The 27,757-nt window shown below is 43.9% G+C and overlaps 2 protein-coding genes across 10 annotated transcripts in view; both read left to right on the top strand.

Moving 5' to 3' along the window:
* Positions 1-34: 34 nt before the first annotated feature.
* On the top strand, positions 35-8,719 carry A4GNT (alpha-1,4-N-acetylglucosaminyltransferase). Its single transcript, XM_004037719.5, has 3 exons — positions 35-213; positions 1,141-1,574; positions 7,553-8,719. The coding sequence occupies exons 2-3, from the start codon at positions 1,167-1,169 to the stop codon at positions 8,165-8,167; spliced, it is 1,023 nt and encodes a 340-aa protein (XP_004037767.1). The 5' UTR covers positions 35-213; positions 1,141-1,166; the 3' UTR covers positions 8,168-8,719.
* Positions 8,720-16,574: 7,855 nt separating this feature from the next.
* Positions 16,575-27,757, top strand: part of DZIP1L (DAZ interacting zinc finger protein 1 like) — a 53,814-nt gene continuing 42,631 nt past the window's right edge. For 2 of the 9 annotated variants that reach the window (XM_055381215.2, XM_055381213.2), the window contains exons 1-2: positions 16,611-16,897; positions 19,895-20,029. The gene's annotated coding sequence lies outside the window, so the exon portion shown is untranslated. Of the gene's footprint in view, positions 17,084-17,104; positions 17,457-19,894; positions 20,030-27,757 lie in introns of those variants that run through there. The other 7 variants (XM_055381212.2, XM_055381214.2, XM_019022904.4 and 4 more) reach the window with 7 other exon arrangements.

Genomic DNA, 27,757 nt, shown 5'->3' with positions numbered 1-27,757 from the left:
GGTGATTTATCAGAAAGTGTAGCAGGAAGAACTTGTCATTTCTAAGACCTCAAATACTGGTTAACTGCGTTTGCAGCTAGAAGTTAGGCTCTGATTCACTGTTTTGTATTTTCTAAAAGGGTTATATGTAATTTGAAAGATAGACCTGCCAGGACGTGAGATCTGTGTTCTCCTTGGTTAGAGCTAACATTTATGGTGAGGAAAGCACTGCAGGTAACGGTTCAGAGCCTGGACTTTGGTGGCAGGTGGATGCAAGTTACAGTCACAGCTCTGCTACTTGCTAATCGTGTGATCTTGGCAATTTATTTAACTCTTTAGCCTTCAGTTTGCTTCCTTTGTTAATTTTTTTTCTTAGTTCTATTAGTTTTTCAATTATGTTTTCTGAACCTAGAGATACTTTTGCCTCTTTTAATATTCGTAGTAGAAATTCATTTCTCTTGTTTTATTGCATTGGTTACAATGATCAGATTGTAACCAATGATGTCAGTGACAATGACAATGGACATTCATATCATATTCCTGATCTTAATGGGATGTTTCAAATGTTTCATATTAAGTATGATAATTGCTATATGTTCTGGTAGACATTGTTTAAAATCAGCTTAAGAAAGTTTCCTTGTACTTTAAAAAAATTGTGAATGGATCTTAAAGTTAGTCACATTCTTGGCATCTCTTGAGCCAAAATGATCATATGGCTTTTCTTCTTTAGTCTGTTAAGATAATGCATTTTATCAATAGTTTTCCCTATTCATTAATTATTTTTAATGTCAAATCATTTTAAAATCTAAGATAAATCCTGATTGGTTATGATGCATTTTTCTTTCTCACATATTTCTTGTCTTTTTCTTTTTCTTTTTTTTAAAATTTTTGTGATGATTTTCACCATGCTGCCCAAGCTAGTCTTGAACCCTTGGACTCAGGGGATACTCCTGCCTCAGCCTCCTTAGTAGCTGGGACTACAGGCATGTGCCACCATGCCTGGTTGCATTTTTTTTAATATTGCTGGACTTGATTTCATCATATTTTATTGAGGATATTTAAAATTTAAGTTTTTAAATGATATTCATGTATCATTTTCTTGTGTGCTATCTTTATCAGGTTTTGCAGCTGCGATTTTTAATTAATTGTGTTGATTTAAAGGAACAGGCTGGCACAGAGAAGAGGACATGCGGAAGGAGCTCCAGCTCTCCCTGTCAGTCACCTTGCTGCTTGTCTGTGGCTTCCTCTACCAGTTCACCCTGAAGTCCAGCTGCCTCTTCTGCTTGCCTTCTTTCAAGTCCCACCAGGGGCTAGAAGCCCTCCTGAGCCACAGACGTGGCATTGTGTTTCTAGAGACCTCAGAGAGAATGGAGCCACCTCACTTGGTCTCCTGTTCTGTAGAGTCTGCTGCCAAGATTTATCCTGAGTGGCCTGTGGTGTTCTTTATGAAGGGTCTTACTGATTCCACACCGATGCCCTCAAACTCCACATACCCAGCTTTTTCCTTCCTCTCAGCAATAGACAACGTTTTCCTCTTCCCTTTGGACATGAAAAGGCTGCTTGAAGACACACCATTGTTTTCATGGTACAATCAAGTAAGTGTTTAGGGAAACTTAAAATGTCAACGAATTGTATATATGGGTAAACTGAGGGTAAGGACTCAGGTCGGAGATGGGACTAGAACCCACATTTGGGTTGACTCTCATTTGGCCCTCTTTTTACCATGTTGAGAACTGATTCAAATAAAGAGGGAAGACTTATATTAGGTGCATCTTTATTCTGCTGTCTTTTGCTTCTAGCCTTATTTCTTTTAGGATCTTGGTTACTTTGGAGACTATTCTCAACTGAATGAGTTTTTATATCTTTTCTAGGTGTATAGGACACTTATTTTTCACTACAGTTTTAAATCCACTTACGTTAAACTTTTTTTTTTTTGCACATAAAGTGGAAACCAGGCAATATTTAACATGAAAATGATGTAAGCAGAAAATTCATGAAGGATGGGTGAAATGCTGAGATATGAGATTGGGTTGTATTAAGATATGATTGAGAAACTCCTGGAGCTTAGAGGAATTTTGTAATCCCCAAGTTTGTAGTGAACCATAATAAGGGAATAATGTGCCAATCTAATATTTCTCTTATAGAGGAGCTGAAATCAGGTTGCTTAAAGAAATTATAGTACAAAAACTCAATGATTCCATTATGCAGGCTTTAACTATAATTTTTTAAAACCGACATCCTATGAAGACTATAACACAATATGGAATTAAAACCACCTTATGTCATAATGTAATTATATATAATGTAATCATAATAGTTATAATGATTTAAGTTATGCAAAAACCCACACACATCTATTGAAAAAAAAAGACCTGAAAGAACTATACAACACACAATAATAGTAGGTGTTTTCGTATAATTGGATTAAGAGTGAATTTAGTGATGAGAATGTGTTGATTTTACAAATAACATTATTTTAGAAAACAAAAAGTAATTTAAAAATTGACATAAAAATAATACTATTCACATTGGGTGTGCTGGCATGCACCTGTAGTCTCAGCTACTCCAGAGGCCAACGCAGGAGGATCGCTGGAGCCCAGGAGTTCAAAGGCCAGCCTGGGCAACATAGTGAGACTCTGCCTCAAACAAACACACAAGCAAAAATAATACTATTTGCTTGCCACATAAAGTTCTGTCTAAATTCTAATCATAGGCTATAGCAAATATTACCAAACTTTTTTTTCTGTATAGGGCCAGATAGTAAATATTTTCGGCCTTGTGGGCTAAGGTGGTAAAATTGAGGATATTATGAAGGTACTTGTGGTAGTTTCTTCCGTCTGTTGTAACAAATTACCACCAACCTGGTGGCATAAAACAACAGAAATTCGTTCTCTCACAGTTCTGGAGGCCAGAAGTCCCAGATTATTTTCACTGGGCCAATATCAAACTGCTGGCAGGGCTGCATTTCCTCCTGAGTTCCTAGGGAAGGATGATCCCTTGCCTCTGACAAGCTTCTGTGGCTGCTGGCATTCCTTGGCCAATAGCCCCTCACTCCAGTCTCTGTCTCCATCTTCAAATCTCTTTTCCTCTGTTTGTGTAAAATCTCCCTCTGTCTCTCTCTTTAAATGACACTTGTGATTGCATTTAGGGCCCATCCAGGATACTCTCCCCATCTTAAGGTTCCTAATGACACCTGCAAAGATACTTTTCCCATATAAGGTAACATTAACAGGTTCCAGGAATTAGGACCTGAGGTCTTTGGGTAGCCATTATTTAGCCTACTCCCTGCCCCACCTCATTTGCCTGGGAACTGGGTGGACTGTCCTGGGTGGAGAGCATGCTTGTACCTAGTTGCTGTCAGCTGGAGACATTTTTTGGACTAAGTGACAGACATGATGGGGAGGGATCTGGTGGGCCAGAAAGGTAGGGGCTGGGGCTGGGAATGGCTCCTGGGGTCAGTTTATTCTTGGCCCCAGTGACTTCTACATCCCAAAGTGCGTATCTTTCCTTCTGAAGAAACTTGAAGTCCTCCAATTGGGACCCATCAGGAGGAGGTGGGGCAGTTCATGGATTGAGTTTCCACTGTGTTGGCAGCTGCCAACAGCAGAGTTCCCAACAAGCAGGTGGCACTGCCCTGCACAGTGGCAGGGCGGGCAGAGGGGTAGGGAGGCAGTTTCTGGGAGTGGAGGGGACACCCCAGCTTGGTCTTTGTGGCTCTCAGTGCTAACTTGCTAGAGGGTGCTCTGGGACTCTACAAGTTTCCTGATGCCTGGGCTAGACTAACACTACCTGATATAGTTTGAATATATGTCCTCACCAAATCTCATGTAGAATTGTAATTCCACTGTTGGAGGTGGGGCCTGGTAGGAGGTAATTGGGTCATGGGGGTGGATCACTCACGACTTGGTGCTGTCCTCAGGATAGTGAGTGGGTTCTCGTGAGATCTGGTTGTTTAAAAGTGTGTGGCACCTACCCCCCCACCCCCACTCTCTCTCTTGCTCCTGCTCTCGCCATGTGATGCGCCTACTCCTGCTTCACCTTCAGCTGTGAGTAAAAGCTCCCTGAGGCCTCCCCAGAAGCCAAGCAAATGCTGTTGCTTTGCTTGCTGTACAGCCTGCAGAACCGTGAGCCAATCAAACCTCTTTTCTTTATAAATTACCCAGTCTCAGGTATTTCCTTATAGGAATGCAAGAACAGCCTAACACACTGCCTAAATTGTATTTTGCTCCTTGAAAAAAATCTGTAATTAAATTATTTTGGGAGAAGCTGCATACCACATCCTTTTCTTACAGATGAATCATGCACATGAGGATATTAAAGCCTCTTTATCGTTCTGAACTGAAGAAATCTAACTGGATTCAACCCATCACTTCCTAAACTTATTTGAGCATGGAACCCTCTTTCAGTGTGACAAATAATCTCTTGGCACTGATGTTCCATGGAACACAGTTTAGATTGCTCTGAGCTGCACCTTAATTTTACTATGTTGGATTTTAGGAGCAAGATGGGCTCTGAGCTAGAGAGCTCCTAAGTGTTTGCTCCATCTGAGCCTGCAGAATACTACAGTAGGCTGTACATCTATAGGGATCATACCACAATACCCTAGGGATACTGAGCTGTGGCATGTGCTTCCCCAGTTAGGCCACCACAGGATAGCTGGGAACCACCTGTTAGGAAAGACCCAAGGTGCCATCACTTCCTTGTGACCACTGGGTTTTCTGCACTGATCTGGGCTATTGTAGCCCTTGATGATGCCCAGGAATGAGAATTATGGGCATACGGTGGGGATGGGCAACTGTTCTCTGAGCAGCTAGAACCTTAAACCTCTTTCTGCTGGTCATCCTTATTGGAGCGCTTATGTTTTTTTGTTTTTTTTTGTTTTTTTTGTTTTTGAGACAGAGTCTTGCTCTGTTGCGCAGGCTGGAGTGCAGTGGCATGATCTTGGCTCACTACAACCTCCGCTTCCCGGGTTCAAGCGATTCTCCTGCCTCAGCCTCCCAAGTAGCTGGGACTACAAGCACGCACCACCATGCCCAGCTAATTTTTGTATTTTTAGTAGAGATGGGGTTTCACCATGTTGGCCAGGATGGTCTCGATCTTTTGACCTCGTGATCTGCCCACCTCGGTCTCCCAAAGTGCTGGGATTACAGGTGTAAGCCACTGTGCCCCGCCCCGGTCATAATTTTTAACTTAAAAAATAGGAATGATCATAGTACGTATTTGTGAGGACTCGTGTAGATTAAAAAGAGCTTAGAACAATTATTGATAAATGTTAGCTATTATTATTAGGTTTTTGGCAATTGTATACAATGTCACAATTATTGTTTTTTTATTTTGAGATGGAGTCTTGCTCTCTCGCCAGTGGTGCAATCTCAGCTCACTGCATCCTCCGCCTCCCAGGTTCAAGTGATTCTCCTGCCTCAGCCTCCGGAGTAGCTGGGATTACAGGTGCCCACTACCACGCCTGGCTATTTTTTTTGTATTTTTAGTAGAGATAGGGTTTCACTATGTTGGCCAGGCTGGTCTCCAACTCCTGACCTCGTGATCTGCCCACCTTGGCCTCCCAAAGTGCTGGGATTACAGGCATGAGCCACCCACGCCCGGCTTATTTTTATTTTTATTTTTTTTTGAGATGGAGTTTCACTCTTGTGGCCCAGGCTGGAGTGCAATGGCACAATCTTTCCTCGCTGCAACCTCCGCCTCCCAGGTTCAAATGATTCTCCTGTCTCAGCCTCCCTAGTAGCTGGGATTACAGGCGCCTGTCACCACGCCTGGCTAATTTTTGTATTTGTAGTGGAGACGGGGCTTCACCACGTTGGCCAGGCTGGTCTCGAACTCCTGACTTCAGATAATCCACTCACTTCAGCCTCCCGAAGTGCTGGGATTACAGGTGTGAGCCACCATGCCCAGCACAATGTGACAATTTTTAACAACTTGTGAAGATTTCTGCAAGTTTTAGTTGACCTGCTTTCATTTGACTCGATAGCAGAATTTTAAAGACTGTTTATTTTGTCAAAAGCCAGGGGTGGTTGTTTAACCTTTTAACCAATGTATTTAAAATTAAAAAACAAACAAACAAAACATTTTGCTTTCTATTTCTCTTCAAAATCTTAGCATTCCATATGAGAACATTGACATTTATGCTGATTTATTTTTATTCTTTTTAAAGTCATTTTCTGTTTTACCCACATTTTAGCCTTTGCAGTCATCTGTGACTCCTCTCTCTCCCACCCACACCCAGCCCATTAACAAATCCTGACCAGCTTCATCTTCATTATGTGCCCTTCCCTCACCCCCACTGTTAGCACCATCATCTCTTGTCTGGATTATGTCAACCAACTCCTAACTTGCCTTTGCTTCTGCCCTTGTCATCTACCAACCCTACCCCAGACTGATTTCCACACAGCCAGAGTGACCCTTTGAAGAGTAATTGAGATCACTTCCCTCCTTTCTTCTAAACCTTTCAAATAACTTCAGTCTTGGCCCCAGCCTACGTGATCTGGCCTCCCTCCCCACCCCTCTCCAATTCTGATCTCATTGCCTACCGCACTCCCTTCTCAGCTCTGCTTCAGCCCACTGCCTCCTCCTTGTTCCCAGACATGGCACGTGTGCTTTTGCCTCAGGGCTCTTGTATTCACTGGGATACAGACCTGAGCTTCAGTGACTTTTATGCCCTGCATTTGTGGAACTATATGAACCAGGAAGGGAGGTTTGTGGTTAGAGGACGCAACACACTGGTGGACAATCTCTACTGCAAGAGAAGAGAGTTCTAGGAGTTCCCTCCTCCTGGAACTCTCTTTTCTCAGCTATGGGCATGGTTCACCCACCCACTTCATTCCAGTTTCTGGGGGAACTAATGTAATACAGCGCTCCACCCTGGCCCCTTCACAGTCCCTTCACCCAGCTTTTTTTCTTCATAGTTGTTGTCAGCATCCAACACAGAATGTTTATTTATTATCTGTCTCCTCCCAGTAGGGATTTCTGTTTGTTTGTTCACTGCTGTATCCTTAGCAGTTTTAATAGAATTAGGCACATAGTAAATAGGCCCTCAATAAATTAATTCCTTTAATAATAAAGGAATTAATACATGAGCAAAGGTATGCATTTTAAGATTTTTTTATCAATTTTTCAAATAGCAGACATACTCATTTTTTTCATTGTCAGTTGTTAGCATTTTAAGGGCTTTATTTGGTTCCTCCTCTACAGTTACATATTTGTAGTTTATGTACACCCACGTTGAAGAATGACTCATACAGTGCATTGTGAAATCTTTTCTGGATTTCTTCTTTATCTTTCCAATGCTTTAATGTTTTTTTAAAAAACCATTTCATGAAATCTTTAAAAGCTGCTAAAACCTTCCCATTGATACTGATTGCTGCAAACTTTTTACTTAAATGGAAAATTTTAGAGTGAGGTAAGTTTGGTAAACTTGCAAAATCGGGCTGTGGCAAATAGGATTTTGGGAAGCTGGCTTCTTTAACCCCTCCCCAGCCTCTCTGGGCCTGGCCTCCTGCTGTGATACCCCTCCCTCTTCTCCTGGCTACTTGGGGCTGATTTGCACCTGCTCCTGCAGATCAACGCCAGCGCAGAGAGAAACTGGCTCCACATCAGCTCGGATGCATCCCGCCTGGCCATCATCTGGAAATACGGTGGCATCTACATGGACACCGATGTCATCTCCATCAGGCCCATCCCTGAGGAGAACTTTTTGGCTGCGCAGGCTTCTCGGTACTCCAGTAATGGAATATTTGGGTTCCTCCCCCACCACCCCTTTTTGTGGGAATGCATGGAAAACTTTGTTGAACACTATAATTCAGACATTTGGGGCAACCAAGGCCCTGAGTTGATGACAAGGATGTTGAGGGTATGGTGTAAACTTGAAGACTTCCAGGAGGTGAGCGACCTCAGGTGTCTGAACATATCCTTCTTACACCCCCAAAGATTTTACCCCATCTCCTATCAAGAGTGGAGGCGCTACTATGAAGTGTGGGATACAGACCCAAGCTTCAATGACTCTTACGCCCTGCATTTATGGAACCACATGAACCAGGAGGGGCGGGCTGTGATTAGAGGAAGCAACACATTGGTGGAAAATCTCTATCGCAAGCACTGTCCCAGGACTTACAGGGACCTGATTAAAGGCCCAGAGGGGTCAGCGACTGGGGAGCTGGGTGCAGGTAACAAATAGAGCTAACACTCGCTTGCTGCTTCTGCAGTGTGGAAATGGACATTTCCTGGAGTGCCACATTTTCACTTGATCTCCACTGTCTCTTGGGGGGGATGGGCAGAGGGTTGCCTCTCAAATGTCAGTTAGGATTAGCTTTCTCTGTCTATAATAGAACAATCCCAAATAATACTGGCTATAAAACATACACCCATGGTCCATGTGACTGCTTGACCTCCAATCCACCATGTTTGCATTTCAGGCAGTAGGATGAAGAAAAGAGGAAAGGTGCACTTGCTTTATTTTGTGAAGACTTCCTGCAAGTACCGTATAACACTTTCTCTTACATCGCACTGACTGAGATGTAGCTGCAAGAGAGGCTGGGAAGTTTAAGGAGGAAGAAAAAATGGGTACTGGGATAGGCAGCTAACGGTTTTGCTACATGTTCTATTTAATACAGTAAGATTAATTCCAGGACCTGTTAGAGCATTGACTGAGGTAAAAAGAGACTTGATTTCTAGTCCTGATTTTGACATTCATTAATGCATTCAGTCAATAAATATTAACTGAGCCTGGTCTATGTGCCAAACATTGATTTAGATGCTGCAGATACAGCTGGATCAAGCAGATGAGGTCCTCAGCACTTACATCCTAATCCCTGGCCTCATGATCCTGGGACAGTCTCCTCCCCTCCCCAGGGTGTCTGCTGTTCTCTATCCTACCTCTTTCCAATATACACGTTAACCCTGTCATAACTGGCCCATAGAAGCAACTTACCAACTCAGACTATTTAAAACTGCTGCCCTTTTTAGATTCACATAAAAATTTACCTCCTGCATTTCAAAATGTCATGTTCAAAGCACCATAAATATATACAATTTTTATTTGTCAATTATAAATAAATAAATAATTTATTATTTCTTTTCAGGAGGTATGAGGATTAATATTTCTTCAGCGAACACTTATCAGCCAAGATTTTCTAGAACTTTCCTTTTGATAGTTTGCTTTATGGAAAAAAGTTTATATTTGCCCCCAAATGTAAAATTATGATACCCTTTCAAACTATATCCATCTATCCCTCTTTTATTTTAATATTTCCCCCTTTAGGAGTCACTGCTGGCCAGGCACAGTGGTTCACACCTGTAATCCTGGCACTTTAGGAGGCTGAAGCAGGTGGATTGCTTGAGCCCAGGAGTTCAAGACCAGCCTGGGCAAGATGGTGAGACCCTGTCTCTACAGAAAATACAAGAATTAGCTGGGTGTGGTGATGCGTGCCTGTAGTCCAAGCTAGCTGGGAGACTGAGTTAGGAGGATCACCTGAACATGGGAGGTTCAGGGTACAGTGAGCCAAGATCGTGCCACTGCACTCAGTCTGGGTGACAAAGCCAGATCAAAAAAAAAAAAATCACTGCTTTGACAATCTTATTAAAAAATATTTACAAGTCATGTCTTATGCCCCAGCTTTATTTATTCACAGCTACTTGCTTTGGACTTGTAGATGTCTGATACCATCGTCAGGCTCTGAGGCCTGCTGCCATACCCCATGGCTGTCTTTTGGGTTGTGTCCTAGGAACCACTACTGGTTTTCAGCTCTCCTGACTGTCTCTACAGGTGAGGATTTCTAGGGCTAGCTGTCTTAGAGACAAGCAGGGACACATACATTGTCTCTCCCTTCTACATTTGGAGAATGCATGACAAATGGTTCTTCAACTATTCCTGACCAACAGGGTTTTGAGGGGTTTGATTAGAAATATTTTCGATATTTCAAAAATATGTGAATTGGCCACGCACATTGGCTCACGCCTATAACACCAGCACTTTCGGAGGCCATGGTGGGAGAACTGCTTGAGCCCAGGAGTTTGAGATCAGACTGGGCAACACAGCAAGACCCTGTCCCTACAAAAAACAAATAGCTAGGCAAGGTGGCTCACCTGTAGTCCTAGCTACTTGGCAGGCTAAGGAAGGAGGATCACTTGAGCCCATGGGTTCTAGGTTATGGTGAACTATGATCACACCACTGCACTCCAGCCTGGGCAAGACAGTGAGACCCTATCTCAAATACATAAATAAGTAAATAAATGTACACACACACACACGCACGCACACACACATACACAAATTCATTTTGACATTAATGATAATTCGATGTTTATAGGGAGCTTTACCTGGCAGTAAATTATGTTTTTGATTAATAAAAAATGTAGCAAATAAAATAATAATGTATTACTTAATGAATCCAGTTTGCTTAGTGAAAAAGAACATTTCAAAACATGGTGGTGGTGATGATGGCAAGAGCAGTAAGTGGTAAGAAATGTGAGGTTCCTGGGACCCCAGAAAACCCTGGATTCCTTCTGGCCTTTTGTGAATCTATGCCATGAATTTATATCAGGCTACATTTTGCAAATAGGCTCATGCTGGTGTTTTTCCCTGTATTAATTTTTTTTCAAATCCTATTCATTCTTAGAATTTCAAATAGGATTGTGTGGGGCAAAAAGTGAAAGTGCGTGTTGTGTACTACTGTCATGTTTGTAGGTACCTCTCGCTCTTTCTCTGCATATATATTCACGCTTATTGGTAAGAAGTCTCTTCCAAGTACCCTGCACTGCCACGTTGTCTGCCCTTGCTTTTTCCCCAGGACTCCCACCCACAATTCAACAGGGCTGTCTCTTTCCTTCTCTAGGGTAAGAGCCAGCATCAGTGCTGATTGGTTGGTATCTGTGCCAGACTCGTTAAATATTTTGAATACCATTCCTGAGTTTCTCATATAAATAGTTAAAAAAATACAGATGGAATCATAAGATACATGTTATGGCCAGCCGTGGTGGCCTATGCCTGTAATCCCAGCACTTTGGGAGGCTGAGGGGGGCAGATCACTTGAGGTCAGGAGTTCGAGACCACCACCCTGGCCAACACGATGAAACCCTGTCTCTACTAAAAATACAAACATTAGCCAGGAGTGGTGGCGGGTACCTGTAATCCCAGCTACTTGGGAGGCTGAGGCAGGAGAATCGCTTGAACCCGGGAGGTGGAGGTTGCAGTGAGCTGAGACTGTACCACTGCACTCCAGCCTGGACAACAAGAGCCAAATTCTGTCTTTAAAAAAAAAAAAGATACATGTTATTTGTATGTTGTTTTTCACTTTAAAAATGTGTATGTCGTAGGTACCTTTTTTCACTAGCACATCAAGATATAATATACTTTTTTCTTTATAATGGTTGCATAGTGTTTCATTGTAGGATACATGATACATAATCTACTCAATCATTATTCGATTGGTGGATACTTACATTATTCTAATTTTAATAGTACATATAATACTATAGCAAAAAATACTGATTACTGAATTTTTGAGGACTTTAAATTTGATAATTATTTTTCAAGAAGGCTGTTTGAAACTGCCCATTTTTCCACTTTTCACCAATTTAAAACATCTATTTAATTTTGGCCAGTATAATAGTTTAAAACGTGTAATTTTTATGTTCATTTTGGTAAGGTTGTTTACATGTTTAACTGGCAATGTTTTTTATTCTATGAATCATCTCATCTTTTGTCTACTCTTCTTTTGAGTTGTTCTATTTCTTGTTGATTTGTAAGCACTTTTTATAAATTAATGTCACTAATACTGTATCATTACACTGCATTTTTTTTAGTTCTTTGTTTTTTAACCTCATTTAGGATGTTTTCACCATATATGTTTCAAAATTTTTATGTAATCCAATCTGTCTTTTTTTTTGTTTTTTGGGTTTCATGCCATGCTTCCCTACCCTTCTGTCACCCTGCTCCCCTTCAAGAAATAAAGGCAGAGCTGTCTCACTCAAGGGAATTGTCAGGATCCTGAATCTCAGATGTATCTTCTAAACTAAGTTACAAGGTTAATGCACTCTCCTTGGTGGTATTGGGGCAGGGATTCTTAATTTAGGGGGCTGTGAAGAGATTTTGGGGGTCTGGGAACTTACTCTTTATTTTTACTAGCTGTTAATCAAAATGTATCATTCCTTTCAATTATGAATGTAGGCCACAAACCACAGTAGTATTAGTAGAACCTGTGACTTTGTCATTAAATATTAGTTTTTTCCTATCACGTTAAAGTTATTACGGGTGTCTTGAAATAATTGTTTATACTCTTACTACTTTTAGGTCAGATGCTAGATCTTGCCATTTAATGCATTAATAAACAAAAATGCTATGATTTTACACATTTTCTTATGTTTTCATAGCTATATTTTCAATATTTTGATGTCCTCTGTAATTCTATGTTTTGCTTGGTGCATTTAAAACCATTCTTAGGCCGGGCGTGGTGGCTCACACCTGTAATCTCAGCACTTTGGGAGGCTGTGGCGGGCGGATCACAAGGTCAAGAGATCGAGACCATCCTAACCAACAAGGTGAAACCCCGTCTCTACTAAAAATACAAAAATTAGCTGGGCGTGGTGGCAGGCGCCTGTAGTCCCAGCTACTTGGGAGGCTGAGGCAGGAGAATCGCTTGAACCCCGGAGGCGGAGGTTGCAGTGAGCCGAGATCATGCCACTGCACTCCAGCCTGGAGACAGAGCGAGACTCTGTCTCAATAAATAAATAAATAAATAAATAAATAAATAAATAAAAATAAAAATAAAAACCATTCTGAGGAAAGGGTGTGGGCTTCATCAAACTCCCAAAGAGGAATCCCTCCTCCAAAAGGCAAAAGCCCAGGCAGGAGGCAGCTGGGGCAGCTCCTTCTAGATTCCACCCGCCCATCACTGCCAGCCAATGTGGGGCCATATCACAGCCACGCCCTAGGCCAGGCTTATCCAGCTCTGCATTTTCATTTTTGCAGAAGGGACGTTTTCCTGAGAAAGGAGGTCTTTTCGGTAAGTGCTCAGACTTCCTTCAAAGTGATCTTTTCAGGGATTTGGCTAGAATGTACGATCTGCCTAAGAAAGTTTCCTCTCAGATCCTGCCAGTTCTAGACATGTCAGAGTGCAGGCCTTTCTTTTGTTGCTAGATTCTTAGATTTTTCAGAAACCAGCAAACTAGATTTTATGTAAAATCCCCCTCTGACTATATGCCTGCCTATCTATACATCAACACAGAAAACCCAACAATACACTTTTGGCCTAAAATCACCTCAGGGCTCATTAGTGGCCGGCATCCCAGCGCAGGGAGACCTGTCCCATACACCTCAGACACATTTCCCTTCAGGAGAGTGGGATCCAGAGCAGGTTTCTAAGGTGTGATGCCAGCATTTGGCAGCAGAGGGCACTCCTATTATAGGCTGCCTAGGCTGTGTCCTATTTCCTGAGGTGTAGGAGGGAGACCGTCTGTGAAAGGGGCTGAGCCGGGTCAGAGGGCGGGTGCCTAGTACTGGGCTGAGGAGGGAGTGAGGGGCCATTGGGGTATTGAAAATCCATCCTCCTGTCCTCCCACCCAGCAGTTATGGGCCAGCTGCTTGGGGTGACAGGAATGTCTCCTGGACTAGCCAGCTAGGGCCAGTCTCCCTTGGTCTATGCACCTGTCCCCACGGCTGATGCCAGAGCTTGTGTGTGCTACAGTAGAGGTGGGCAGCAGAAATGACAGCTTTCCAGTGCCAAGTGATCTAGTCCTCTAGAGGCTGTTGGTATCCTTGGGACTAAGAAAATAACTTGGCACATGATAGGCATGCAGTAACTCCTCCCTGTGTTGAGTGTTGAACTAAGGCCCAGTAAGGGAAGAGTGTGAGGGTTCCATGCATGAGGTCTTTGTCAGCTCAAGATTCAGGATTTGGTTTTTCGCTAAGGTAGATCTGGGTGCATGTCAAGTCTACTTTCTTACACCAGCCCTGCAAAGGAGGGCACCCTATTTACACATGGGGAAATTGAGGCTGGTGGAAATAACACGCACAAAGGTATCCTCAGAACTACTTTCTGCAAATTTCAGGGATACAGTGGGAAGAGAGCTGAGAAGCAAATGTCCTTGGCGATTTCACAGTGTCAAGTCAGGAGGGCACACCACTGACTTGTAGGCCCAGGGCAGAGCCTACATATAATTTAGCTAATTTGATTCTAACAACTCTTCAAGGTAGAGTTTACTTTTCCCATTTTACAGAGGAGAAAAATGAAAGGTCAGAGAGGCTACGTGACTTTTCCAGGGTTATGTAGCTTGGGAATGTGGAATGTAGATGTGTCTTTGACTCCGAAGGCCTGGACTCTTCTCTTTGCTCTTGTGGGTGGCAGAAAATCCTGGGGTGAAAAAAGTGCCCTGACTAGGAGAAGACGGCAGGAACAAGATCCCCCATCCGAATAGATGGTGCACAGATATCCCAACTTTGTCCTGGTCCCTGCTCCATCCACTATTTTTTTTAATGTTTAAAAAATTGTGATAAACTGTACATAATGTAAAATTTGCCATCGTAACCATTTTCAAGTGTACAATTCAGTGGCATTAAGTACATTCACATTATTGTGCAACCATCACTACCATTTATCTCTGGAACTTTTTCATGATTCCCAAACTGAGAATCTGTACTCATGAATCAATAACTACTCATTCCCCCTCCTCCAGCCACTGGTAACCACTATTCTACTTTCTGTCTCTGTGAATGGACTATTCTAGGTACAAGTGGAATCTTACAATATTTCCAGGTATAAGTGGAATAATACAATATTTGTCCTTTTGTGTCCAGCTTATTTCATTTAGCATAATGCTTTTGCCTTGATCTGAATGTTTGTGTCCCTGCAAAATGGGGTTGAAATCTTGACCCCCAAGGTGACGGTATTGGGAGGTGGGGCCTTTGGGGGGTGGTTAGGTCATGAAGGTAGAGTCCTCATAATTGGGATTAGTGCCCTTATGAAAGAAACCCCAGAGAGCTAGCCAGCCCCCTTCTACTAAGTGAGGGTGCAGTGAGAAGACGACAGCCTATCAACCAGGAAAGAGGCCCTCACCAGGCACCGAATCTGCCAATGTCTCGATTTTGGACTTCCCAGCCTCCAGAACTGTAAGAAAAAAACTTCTATTGTTTATATGCTACCCACTCAATGGTATTTTGTTATAGCAGCCTGAATAGACTAAGACAGTTTTCAAGGTTCATTCATGTGTCAGAATTTCCTTCCCTTTTAAAGTTAATATTACATTGTATGGATATACCACATTTTGCTTATCCATTAATCTGTCGATAGACATTTGAATTGTTTCCACTTTTTGGCTATTGTGAATAATGCTATTATGAACATGAGTATACGAATATCTGTTTGAATCCCTGCTTTCAGTTCTTTGGGGTATATACCCAGAAATGGAATTGTTGGATCTTTTGACAATTCGTGTTTAATTTTTTGAGGAACTACCATTCTGTATCCACAGTAATGGTACCATTTTACATTCCCACCAGCAATGCACAGGAGTTCCAGTTTCCCTGCAACTCTTTGACAACGCTTGTTCCCATACACATTTGCTTTGGCTGCCTCAAAATGTAGAGCTTGGCAGATTGAGATTGTGGTGGGAAGAAAGCCTTTGAAATGGGAAAAAGAGAAAGAGGGAGGGAGGGAGAAGAGTTGCGGAGTGGAGAGAAAGAGAGAGTGTGTGTGAAAAGGAGCTTTTTTCCCACTCTTCCCTGACCCTCATGGGGGCTGCAGCGACTCCTAAAACCTTCAAGCAGCGAGACAGAGGTTCCCTCCACCAGGCGCAGAGCTCTCCTTACACCTGGCCTCCTATTCCCAGCAACTTTAAGGAGATATTTTTAAGTGGCCATGGTTTTATCAAATGCCTATTAAGTTTTTGCCACAAAAGGATTTTATTTAAAATAAAAATAGGGGTAGGTATTTGACTGATGTCCCTTGTGAGTGCTCTAGAGAAGAGGAATGAATACTGACATGTCCTATCTTCCCAGATGCAGAATTGTAAAACAAACATAATTGCTTTTCACATGTAAAAGAAAATTGGCTTAGAACATACTAGCGTTTTCTTTGCCATGAAGGAGTTCACCTTCAGTGACTAAGCCAGAACTACTAGAGTTGCCAGGCCTAGGGACAGGAGACATTGCCAGTGCTTAGCCAGGCTGGCCAGGACTAACCATCTCTGCAAGGAGTCCACAAGAAGCCTCAGGGCAGCCTTTCCCTGCTCCTATCAATTTGAGTTGAGCAACAAACATTTTGACCAAATATCAGCTCCATGGCACAACTCACAGTTATGGTGCCCACAAAACAGAATCTCAGCAAAGCAACTACTACTATGGGAAGAGATCAGGGACTAACATCAGGAGAAAAAATAAGTTTTTCAGTCCTGGGTTTCCAAGTTGGCATCCCCAGGGCAAACCAGCAGGTTGGGAGGGTAGGGGGTGGTGGGTGGGGGCTGCGGAGGGAAGGTGGCTGCCCTCTGTCTGATCAGACCTGGGGCACACCCAAAGAACTCTCCTAGCTTGGTATCCGGTCAGGAAGAAACCAGGACGGTCCCTTTAGGAGGGTGGGCAGGGCTATCTGCCCGGGGGGCTGCGGCCGCCCCTGTACAGCAGGCTATCGATTGTAACGGAGGCAGGGTGTGGGGAAACCGGGGCAAGTCCAGCCTCTCAGCAAGGCCAGGAAGCCATTCACTTGGATCCTGGATTTTACTAACGGATTAAACGTGGCATTCCCGCCTTCCCCCATCCGTTACAGACCTAAAAATAGCTCGTCCCAGAGGGGCCGGGAGAGGCTCCACCTCTTCTTGAGGTGGGGCGGGGCGGCTGTAGTAGGAGCTGGAGGCACCAGAGACCCCAAGCCACCAGCTGACCGACGCACCTATTAGTTCTCTGTCCGCGGTCCCGCAGGTTGGCGGCATTGGAGTGGGCCGGGCAGGCTCTGCCTCCGCTGCAGAGAGCGCCCGGACTGCGGGGGGCTGGGGAAGCATCCCGGGAACGGCGGGCGGTGAGCATTCCGGGAACCATCTCTGGGCTGTCTGGGGCGGTGGAGCAAGTCTGGAGGCGGGACGTGGGGCGAGTAGGGGAGACCCCACGGTGAGCGGGCCGCGCGGGAAAACTATGCCAGGAATTCGTCCCGGGAGCGGGGCGGGTGGGTAGCTTGGCTGCAGTCCGAGGGATCAGCTATTCGGGAGGTTAAACATTAGCGGGGGCGAACTCCCTGCCGGGGTGCAGCGGGGCGCGGGAGGAGCCGGCTGCGTGCGTCCGCGCTGCCCAGGGCGCGCCCTTCTGGCCCGGCGCCGCCCTGCAGCCCGGCCCCCTCGGCCTGCTCCGAACTGCGGCGCCCGGGGAGGGAAGGACCCGCGCGCGGGGGGCGAATGACGGGATGCCCCAAGACTCGGCTTCACTGGGAAGACGGCCTTGGGTTTTTACTTTTTGAAAAAAGAAAAGTGATTTGGGAGTGCCGTAGGTAAAGGAGGATTCTTTTAGTAATGAGGTGATTTAAAAGCAATCGCATTGGCATCTTTCGTTCCCCTTCTTCCTTTCCTGGGCTGGACCTCAGCAGGAGGCAGACGTGGTATTTTCATCCTGAGGTGGCTGCGCATAAAGTCCACCGAAGACCTGCTCAGTGCAGGACAGGGATCAGGAGGCAGGGCAGAGGAGGGGGTCCGAGGCTGCCTGAGCAGGGCCTAGTTCACGGAGCACTTCCTAGGGGCCCAGGGCCTAGGCTGCCCCTGCCTGGTTTCCTGGAATTCGATTTCTAACAGGACTTTGGAGAGAGGCCTGGGAAGTATGGGGTGTTCTGACTTGGCTTCTCACACCCTCATCTGCAGATAGGGTGGGCGATCTCTCCCTTCTCAGTTGCAGCCCCTAGCACCTCTCCTCCCCCTCCCGGATGTGAGGACTGGCCAGTGAGAACAATCCTGCTTAGGGAAGGCTGATCCTCCAGTCTAGTGGCTGATAAGGGGCCTTCTGACTGTCTTGGTCAGACACCTCCCTCATCTGGGAATATTTTTTGATACTATCTAACTTGATAAAATGCCTCATGAAGTTGTATGCTTCAGGTTGGGAACAGAAACCTGAATTCATGTGGGCACCATAACTGTGGGTTGTGCCATGGAGCTGATATTTGGTCATATGTTTTTTGCTCAACTCAAATTGATAGGAGCAGGGAAAGGCTGCCCTGAGGCTTCTTGTGGACTCCTTGCAGAGAAGGTTAGTCCTGGCCAGCCTGGCTAAGCACTGGCAATGTCTCCTGTCCCTAGGCCTGGCAACTCTAGTAGTTCTGGCTTAGTCACTGAAGGTGAACTCCTTCATTGCAAAGAAAACGCTAGTATGTTCTAAGCCAGTTTTCTTTTACATGTGAAAAGCAATTATGTTTGTTTGTTTTACAATTTCTGCATCTGGGAAGATAGGACATGTCAGTATTCATTCCTCTTCTCTAAAACACTCCCAAGAGACATCAGTCAAATACCTACCCCTATTTTTATTTTAAATAAAATCCTTTTGTGGCAAAAACTTAATAGGCTTTTGATAAAACCATGGCCACTTAAAAATATCTCCTTAAAGTTGCTGGGAATAGGAGGCCAGGTGTAAGGAGAGCGCTGTGCCCGGTTGAGGGGACCTCTGTCTCGCTGCTTGAAGGTTCTAGGAGTCGCTGCAGCCCCCATGAGGGTCAGGGAAGAGTGGAAAAGGAGAACACCATGGAATCTGAGAATAAGGCTAAGCTCTGCAGTGGCAGTACTTCAGGAGAGCTCCCAGGTCCCTGTCATCTCTGTTGAGGTCTCTGGAGCTCCCTTGCATACTGTGTGTGCATAGCCTGTTTGCAAACTGTGTGAAGGTTTCCTTGGCAGCCACAACAATTAGCATTAATGACACGCCTGAGCTCCCCCAGTGGGCACTGCTGAAGTTAGCTTGGGAGCCAGGGCAGGTTTGTAAATGATTGCCTGGCAGCCACCTTGGAAACTTGGCTCCCTCAAGTTCTCCTCTTGACTGCATTCTTGAGGAAGCAGAAGAGACAATAAAGTGGTGATGTTGTTGTTGTCGTCTAGCTGTCAGTTTATGTTAAAAAATAAGGTGTTTGGCCAATTTTGAGGAAGTTATTTTTGACAGATTATTGGTGGGCCGGTTTTAGAAGAACCATAAAGTCTCCAGGGATTGTTTCACAGTGGGATGGCTGTCTTGTGAGGTGGTGAACAACTTGTCACTGGGAGTGTGCAAAGCAAGGGTGGTAGATGGGTTTTCTATATTCTAGATGGGTGTGGGATTGTCCCAGGCAGAAACCAACTCTTAACAATGAAGCAAGTTTGAATGTTAGCACAAATATTCTTTTGGGTCCCTTATTCATAATATTGGTCTAGGATTGGGAAGTTTCCCAAAACCCTGTCAATATATCTAAAGGTGATTAAACAGCTTCAGTTTTCCTAATGACAGTGAGTCATTTCTTCTCTCTTTTTTTTTTGAGACGAAGTCTCACTCTGTCGCCCAGGCTGGAGTGCAATGGTGCGATCTCGGCTCACTGCAACCTCTGCCTCCCAGGTTGAAGTGATTCTCCTGCCTCAGCCTCTGGAGTAGCTGGGACTACAGGCATGAGCCACCACGCCCAGCTAATTTTTGTATTTTTAGTAGAGACAGGGTTTCGCCATGTTGGCCAGGCTGATTTTGAACTCCTGACCTCAGGCGATCTGCCCGCCTTGGCCTCCCAAAGTGCTGGGATTACAGGCGAGAGCCACTGCGCCTGGTTGACAGTGAGTCATTTCTTCCTTGTGTTTTTATTCCCAGATGTGGGAAAAGCAGTCTGCTCACAATTCGTCTGAAAAAAGCACGATGTCCTTGCCCCTGGGGTGTATGGTTTCCAGGTAACGTGCAATACTCTCATTTGGCTTTTTGTCCGCCTATCCTAATCAGGACGCAAGCTGTGGAGCTGAGTCGGGTTCAGACAAGCCCTGCTGAAATACAGGGAGAATTTAGAATCCCCAACACTAACCCTGTCGTGATTTGCTGTAAACTGTCAGTGCTTGCACTTTGGTCAAGAAAACTCAGGTATTGTAATTTCCATAATGGAAAATAATTTGTATATCATTATAATTATCATAATTATTAAGAGTTTGGCATAATTCAAAAGCTCTGGAGTCAGATAGAACTTGGTTTGAATCTTGGCTTCATTATTTAGTAGCTGAGTGAGCAGGGCCCTTAGCTTCTCTGAGCCTCAGTTTCTACATCTGTGAGATGAGACGAACCATAGCCATCTACAAGGCTATATGAGTTTAGAATTACTACTTTTAAAGGCTGGCACAGTGCCTGACATATAGATATTTGATAAATATTACCTATTATACTATCATCATATCATCATAATCATCTTCAAGTTCCACAGTTCTGCTCCATCTTTTTTTTTTTTTTTTGAGACAGAATTTCGTTCTTGTTGCCCAGGCTGGAGTGCAGTGGCACAGTCTCTGCTCATGGCTGACTGCAACTTCCACCTCCCGGGTTCAAGCAATTCTCCTGCTTCAGCCTTCCAAGTAGCTGGGATTACAGGCACCCACCACCATGCCCGGCTAATTTTTGTATTTTTAGTAGAGACGGGGTTTCACCATGTTGGCCAGGCTGGTCTTGAACTCCTGACCTCAGGTGATCCGCCTGTCTCAGCCTCCCAAAGTGCTGGGATTAGAGGTGTGAGCCACCATGCCTGGCCCTGCTCCGTCTTATAATGCCAGAGCTCTAGGACATCTAAGAATTGGACCCTTAGGGTTCTAGAAAAAGACATGAGTAATACTTTTGAGGTACATTAAAACCTCATGAACTCAGACCCCTAATTCTGTGTAGCTGGGAGTGGGGCAGCCACCTTCTGTGTTTATGGAGTATGCTCAGAGTGTAAGTATGAAGGTTTCAGGGCTGCTCAGGAAGCAAGCTCCAACACTGAGGCCATATCTTGACAGTCAGTGTGGGCACTGCGACTTCTCATTGATATGCCTGATTCCACCTGCCGGGACTCCTGCATTCTCAGCTCTTATTAGTTGCCCATGGGATTAAACTCTGGATGCAGATGGTCAACAAATAAAGCATTTACTAAGTCTGAATGGCATTTCCCTCCAATGAGTCCAAATGAGGGATTCCTACTCAGCTTTTACTCTTTGTACTAACTCTTGGCAGTCCATAGCCCCATTACTTCAAGACCCTAAGAATAACAGAATTTTTAAGTCAGATATTCTGAGATTTCAACAATTTTGCTCCGTTCAGTAGCAATCTGGGTGCCAGGTAATGGGCTGGGGACTGGGATATAGCAGATACGAATAAGCCATGGTCTCAGCCCCTGTAAAGTTCACAGCCAGGGGAGTGGGGGAGGAAGGAGACAGCAGTGTCCTGGTATGGGCCCCTTCTTGGTGTTCCCAGAGAACCCTTTCCCAGCTCCTGTCTTGGCACTTGCCGCTCTGTGGGTTAATTTCTGTGTATTTTTCTGTCTCTCTGCAGAAAAAAACTTTGGAGCCAGACACTATCACTTACTAGTTGTGTGACTGTGGGAAAGTCATTTCCCCTGTTTGTTTCCTCTCTCTGTTTCCTCTCTTTGTTCACACTCTGTTTCTTCATCTGCATAATAGGTTGTTGTGAGAATTAAGTGGGATAATACATGTAAAGCCTTAGCACTGTGTATGGAAAATAATAGAATTCCAGAAATGTGAACTATTTTTATTAACAACGGCAGCGATAGTTGCCCAGGTCATCGTTGATTCCGAGTGCCAGTCATGATGCCTGGCACTTAGTAGGGCCTCAGGAATCATTTGTTGATGGGATGGAGATATGAATGTTGCAGAGACACCCTAACAGACAAAGTGTATGCTGTGCGCTCTAGAAGCCCAGGGGAGGGGCAGGGAACTTTGATTGTGAGCCTAGCAGGGATTTATGGTGATAATCATTTATTTATTTATTTATTTATTTATTTATTTATTTTATTGTGGGAAGTTTTTTATTATTATTATACTTTAAGTTCTAGGGTACATGTGCACAACTTGCAGGTTTGTTACATTATGTATACATGTGCCATGTGGGTTTACTGTACCCATTAACTCATCATTTACATTAGGTATTTCTCCTAATGCTATCCCTCTCCCAGCCCTCCATCCCCCAACAGGCCCTGGTGTGTGATGTTCCCCTTCCTGTGTCCAAGTGTTCTCATTGTTCAATTCCCACCTATGAGTGAGAACAGGCGGTGTTTGATTTTCTGTCCTTGTGATAGTTTGCTCAGAATGATGGTTTCCAGCAAGGACTTCATGACTAAAACACCAAAAACAATGGTAACAAAAGCTGAAATAGACAAATGGGATCTATTTATTTTATTTTTAATTTAATTTAAGTTCTGGGATACATGTGCAGAACGTGCAGGTTTGTTACATAGGTATACATGCATGGTGTTTTGCTGCACCTATGAACCCGTCATCTAGGTTTTAAGCCCTGAGAGCTGGGATATCAGGAAGCCCGGTGTGTGTTGTTCCCCTCCCTGTGTCTGTGTGTTCTCATTGTTCAACTCCCACTTATGAGTGAGAACATGCTGTGTTTGGTTTTCTGTTCCTGTGTTAATTTGCTGAGAATGATGGTTTCCAGCTTCATCCATGTCTCTGCAAAGTACGTGAACTCATTATTTTTTATGGCTGCAGAGTATTCCATGGTGTATATGTGCCACATTTTCTTTATCCAGTCTATCATTAATGGGCATTTGGGTTGGTTCCAAGTCTTGGCTATTGTTAATAGTGCTGCAATAAATATATGTGTGCATGTATCTTTATAGTAGAATGATTTATAATCCTTTGGGTACCTACACAGTAATGGGATTGCTGGGTCAATTTGTATTTCTGGTTCTAGATCCTTGAGGAATCGCCACACTGTCTTCCATAATGGTTGAACTAATTTACACTCCCTTATGGTGGTAATCATTTATAAGCAGGGCCTTGAAACATGTGTCGACCTTTAGTTGGAACAAAAGGAGGTGGCAAAGGACCATCTATACCAAGAGGCAGCATAGAATAGAGGCTAGCCCAGACTGGAGCCAGGCTGCCTGGGTGTGAATCTTGCCTCTGGATCTTGGGCAAGCTTCTTTATTTCTCTGTGGCTTAGATGATAATAGTACCTCCTCAAGGGCTTGTCCTGAGAAATAGATGAGTGCTTCTTTGTAAAGCATTTAAAAACAGTGTCTATACATAAAATAAACAGCCCAGAAGTATGAAAGTGTGGAAGGCAAGTAATATGGTAAATGGGAGATGCAGCTAGAAAGGTACTTTTGGAAACAGTTCATCAAAGTCTTTGAATATCACTCAGTGTATTTGGAATTAGCCAATAAGGAACACAAAATCTATTCCCCTGTGGCTGGAGCTCAGTAGTGGTTTCCCACTTTAAACAGGGCCTGCACTCTCAGGTTTGCCACAATCCCTAATGTTTCCTAGCCCAGCACTCCACAGATTTAGTGGTTCTAAATCAGTAAGTCTGGGGATCTGCATTTCTAACAAATTCCCAGGTGATGCTGATGCTGCTGGTCCAGAGACCACACTTTGAGAACCACTGCCTTATTGTATCTTGGACACTAAGATGGAGAATGAGTTGCCATTTATCATCACACATGTACTGTGGTTTTTTTCATATCTGCTACATTTTGTGCATTTAATGTTACTTTTCTGGCCCTGGTGGAACTTGGGTTTGCAATTCCTGGCATAATCAGTATGGAATGGTTGGGTATAAGATCACAAGAGACCGAGGGGCTAGAGAGAAAGAGATTTGGGAGTGACTGAGGCTCAGCCTAGAGCAAGCCTATAGTAGCTGAAGCTGTGAGCTCATTCCTAGGGATAGCGTGCAGGGAGAAATGGGTTGCAGGTGGATAGCAGAATATCAAGGGGGCACTGGCACACCCTGTCATAAAAGAAAGGGGAAAGAATAGTCACTGTTTAAGGAAGAGCATTCAACAAGGTAGGAGGAGAGATGAGAGAGAGAGTGGCTGATGGAGAGTTCTTGACTTTATTATTAGAGAGAGGACTGTTGGCAAACATCTGACGCCAAAGCTTAAATAGTTAAACAGTACAGTTCTCAGGTGAGCTCACCTGAGAGCTGGGACATCAGGAAGCAGGTGTCTTATTACCCTTGCCCACAGCATGCCTGGTAACCTGCTGTTGCTCCGAGGCACAGCTTGTTGTGAGTAGTCGTCTCTGAGGCTCTGGTGGCACAGTTGCAGCTTTGGAGCTAAGCATGGTGAGTATCATGTCACCCATCTCTACTCAAAATACAAAAAATTAGCCAGGCGTGGTGGCGGGCACCTGTAGTCCCAGCTACTTGGGAGGCTGAGGCAGGAGAATGGCATGAACCTGGGAGGCAGAGCTTGCAGTGAGCCGAGATCGCGCCACTGCACTCCTTCATAACATGGCAGAAATGTGCTAGTCTTCTCATGGCCATGGTGGGGGTGCTTATGTCAGGCTGGTTTTCTTTTTGGAGTACTTGTTGGGAAAGAGTATCTGAGAAAGGGAAGGATGGATCTGAAACTGAAAAGGTGGGCCAGTGGCATCCTGTAGGCAGTCTCAAGACCAGGCTAAGAGGTTTGCGTTTGGTACAGTGGGAATAGGGAGCCATGCTGAGCTCCAGGGTGGGAAGCAGCTGTGTGGTTAATATGGCTCCATAGCCCAGGACCTGAGCTTGGGCTGGGCCCACATAGGCATACTATAAATGAGGAGTGAGTAAATGGATGAATTGGAGGTTTAAGGGATAAAGGATGATAATCTGATCAAAGCAAAATTTTAGGAGGAATAGCCCCAAGAATCAATGTTGAGTGGTTCAAAGTCCATAAGCTTTGGTGCCAGATGAACCTACAATTACACTTCAAATCTGGTCTCCTGTTTTCATCCATTTTGTACTGCTGCAACAGAATGACGCACACTGGGTAATTTATAAAGAAAAGAAATGTATTTCTCACAGTTCTGGAAGCTTAAGTCCAATATCAAGCTTGAAGTCCAATATTGGGCAAGGGCCTTCCTGCTGCATCATCTCTTGGTGGAGAGTGGAAGGTCAAGAAAGCATAAGAGCAAGAGGGAAGGGGACTGAATTCCTCCTTTCATCAGGAACCTACTCCTGTGATAACTAACCCACTCCTACAATAATGACATTCATCCATTCACGAGGGCAGAGTCTTCGTGACTTAATCACCTCTTAAATGTCCCATCTCTCAACACTGCTGCATTGGGGATTGAGTTTTCAACATATGACATTTGGGGGATGCCACTGAACCACTCCAGAAACCAGTTTCCTTATTTGTAAAATGAGAATAATAATACCTGTTTGTAGGTTTGTATTAGGAGTTTGTATCTAGCACAGAGGGTGGCACTCCCTGCAGAGCTGCCATTGTTATCACTGAGCACCTTCTCCTTGCATCTTCTCCAAGTCTCATAGCACCCTGTGAGGTAGGCAGGGCTGGCCTGTCACTGCCTTTCACAGAAGAAGACAGTGGCTCAGTGGGGTCAGGGGCTGTTCCTGGAGGCCCTTCTCTCTCTCTCTTTCTCTCTCTCTCTTTTTTTTTTTTTTTGGCCAACCTAGTCCTACCACTTTTTTTTGAGACGGAGTCTCGCTCTGTCACCCAGGCTGGAGTGCCGTGGCGCGATCTCGGCTCACTGCAAGCTCCGCCTCCCAGGTTCACACCATTCTCCTGCCTCAGCCTCCCGAGGAGCTGGGACTACAGGTGCACGCCACCACGCCCGGCTAATTTTTCTATTTTTAGTAGAGACGGGGTTTCACCATGTTGGCCAGGATGGTCTCAATCTCTTGACCTCGTGATCCACCCACCTCGGCCTCCCAAAGTGCTGGGATTACAGGCGTGAACCACCACGCCCAGCCTAGTCCTACCATTTTTTAAAGGCCTTCTTCCTTCTGAAGCTGATGACTTCTTTGACTTTCTATTGCACTTTTTAAAGTGCACTTTCTAAAGTCTGAATCATGGGCTGGGTGCGGTGGCTCATGCCTGTAACCCCAGCTCTTTGGGAGGCTGAGGCGGGTGGATCACGAGGTCAGGAGTTTGAGACCAGTCTGGCCAACATAGTGAAACCCTGTCTCTACTAAAAATACAAAAAATTAGCCAGGTGTGGTGGAGTGTGCCTGTAATCCCGGCTACTCTGGAGGCTGAGGCAGGAGAATTGCATGAACCCGGGAGGTGGAGGTTGCAGTAAGCCGAGATCGCGCCATTGTATTTCAGCCTGGGTGACAGTGAGAGACACTGTCTCAAAAAAAAAAAAAAAAAAAAGAAAGAAGACTGAATCATGTAATCTCAAAAGACTTGATTAAATAGGGTAAAGTGTACCTCTTGTTGCCTTAGTCAGATTCTCACTTCTGCAAGAAATGAAATTCTATGTTTTATTTTAAAAAATAATAAAAGTGATAGAAGATGATGATAAGAACTTTGAATAGTACAGAGAGGTAGAAAGTGAAAAATGAAAGTCCTGTAATCTCCATTTTCACTTCCCAGAGGCAGCTATTGCTAATAGCTTCTTGTCTATCTTTCCAGAAGCAGTCTATGCTTATGAAATAATATACATAAGTGAACCATATATATGAATTATAAATGAGCATATTTTATTCATTATAAAACTAATTATAGCAAATATGAGTCTTTCATATGTATGTGTGTATATGGGTGTATATATATGTTGACTCTCCATATCTGTGGATTCTGCATCCGCAGATTCAACAAACTGCGGATCAAAAATATTTGAAGAAAAAGGATAGTTTCTTCTGTACTGAACATGTACAGAGTTTTTTTGTTATTATTCCTAAATAATTAAGTATAACAGCTATTTTTATAGCATTTACATTGTATTAGGTATTATAAATAATCTAGAGATGATTTAAAGTGTGTGGGAGAATGTGTATAGGTTATATGCAAATACTACACCATTTTGTATAAGCAATTTGAGCATCTGTAGATTTTGGTATCTGAGGAGGGTCCTGGAACCAATCCCTCATGGGCACTGACAGACGACTGAATATGTATATATATATATATATAAAATGATCATCATTGGTCTGTGAAGGCCTATTTACCTGTCTATCTGACCATCACCACCCACACACCATCCATCCATTTATTTATCCCCATTCCACACTCCCATTTCCCTCCCTCCTCTCATAGACAACCATTCTAATTTGATATATATCTTTCACTTTGGTGAGTTATTAAATATGATTATATTAATATGTCATTAAAACAGAAATGGAGGTATATATGCCTATTTTGTGTGTGTTTACATATATATATATCGGAGATTATCATTTCATATCAGTACATGTAAGTCTGCTTTATACCAATCAATAGCTGCATAATATTCCATTGCATAGAGATACATTGTACTTTGCTTTCTTCTTTTTCTTTTACTTTGCTTTTATAAAAGATGCTACAATGACAATTTTTTCACAAGTACCTTGTACATATGAGTTTATAGCATAATTATAATTTTTAGTAGTGGAATGTTCAAAATTCCCATTGATATTGTCAAATTACTCTTCAGAGAGAACAGTTCATATGCTCACCAAGAGTTTAGAGAGTAGAATCTGAGTCTTGGCAAAGAAACTGGAGATCTTTTTACTTAACTGTTAAGTTAAAAAAAAGCCCATGATGGATTGAGCACCATGTGGCAGAGACTCCGTGACTCTCTTAAGCCCCTCCTGACAGGGGTGGACATCATTTCACTCACATTCCAGGAGAGAGAACTTAGTCATATGATCACACGTTATTGCTGGAGAAGCTGGGAAAGG

This window comes from Gorilla gorilla, chromosome 2 (assembly GCF_029281585.2).
Source record: "Gorilla gorilla gorilla isolate KB3781 chromosome 2, NHGRI_mGorGor1-v2.1_pri, whole genome shotgun sequence".
Classification (NCBI taxonomy): Eukaryota; Metazoa; Chordata; class Mammalia; order Primates; family Hominidae; genus Gorilla; species Gorilla gorilla.
This window is presented reverse-complemented; position numbering and strand designations above follow the sequence as displayed.

Excerpts from the sequence above, each read along its gene's own strand:
- A4GNT (XM_004037719.5), top strand. The coding sequence starts at position 1,167 with ATGCGGAAGGAGCTCCAGCTCTCCCTGTCAGTCACCTTGCTGCTTGTC. Across the intron at positions 1,575-7,552 it reads TGTTTTCATGGTACAATCAA|ATCAACGCCAGCGCAGAGAG; the intron begins GTAAGTGTTTAG and ends CTGCTCCTGCAG.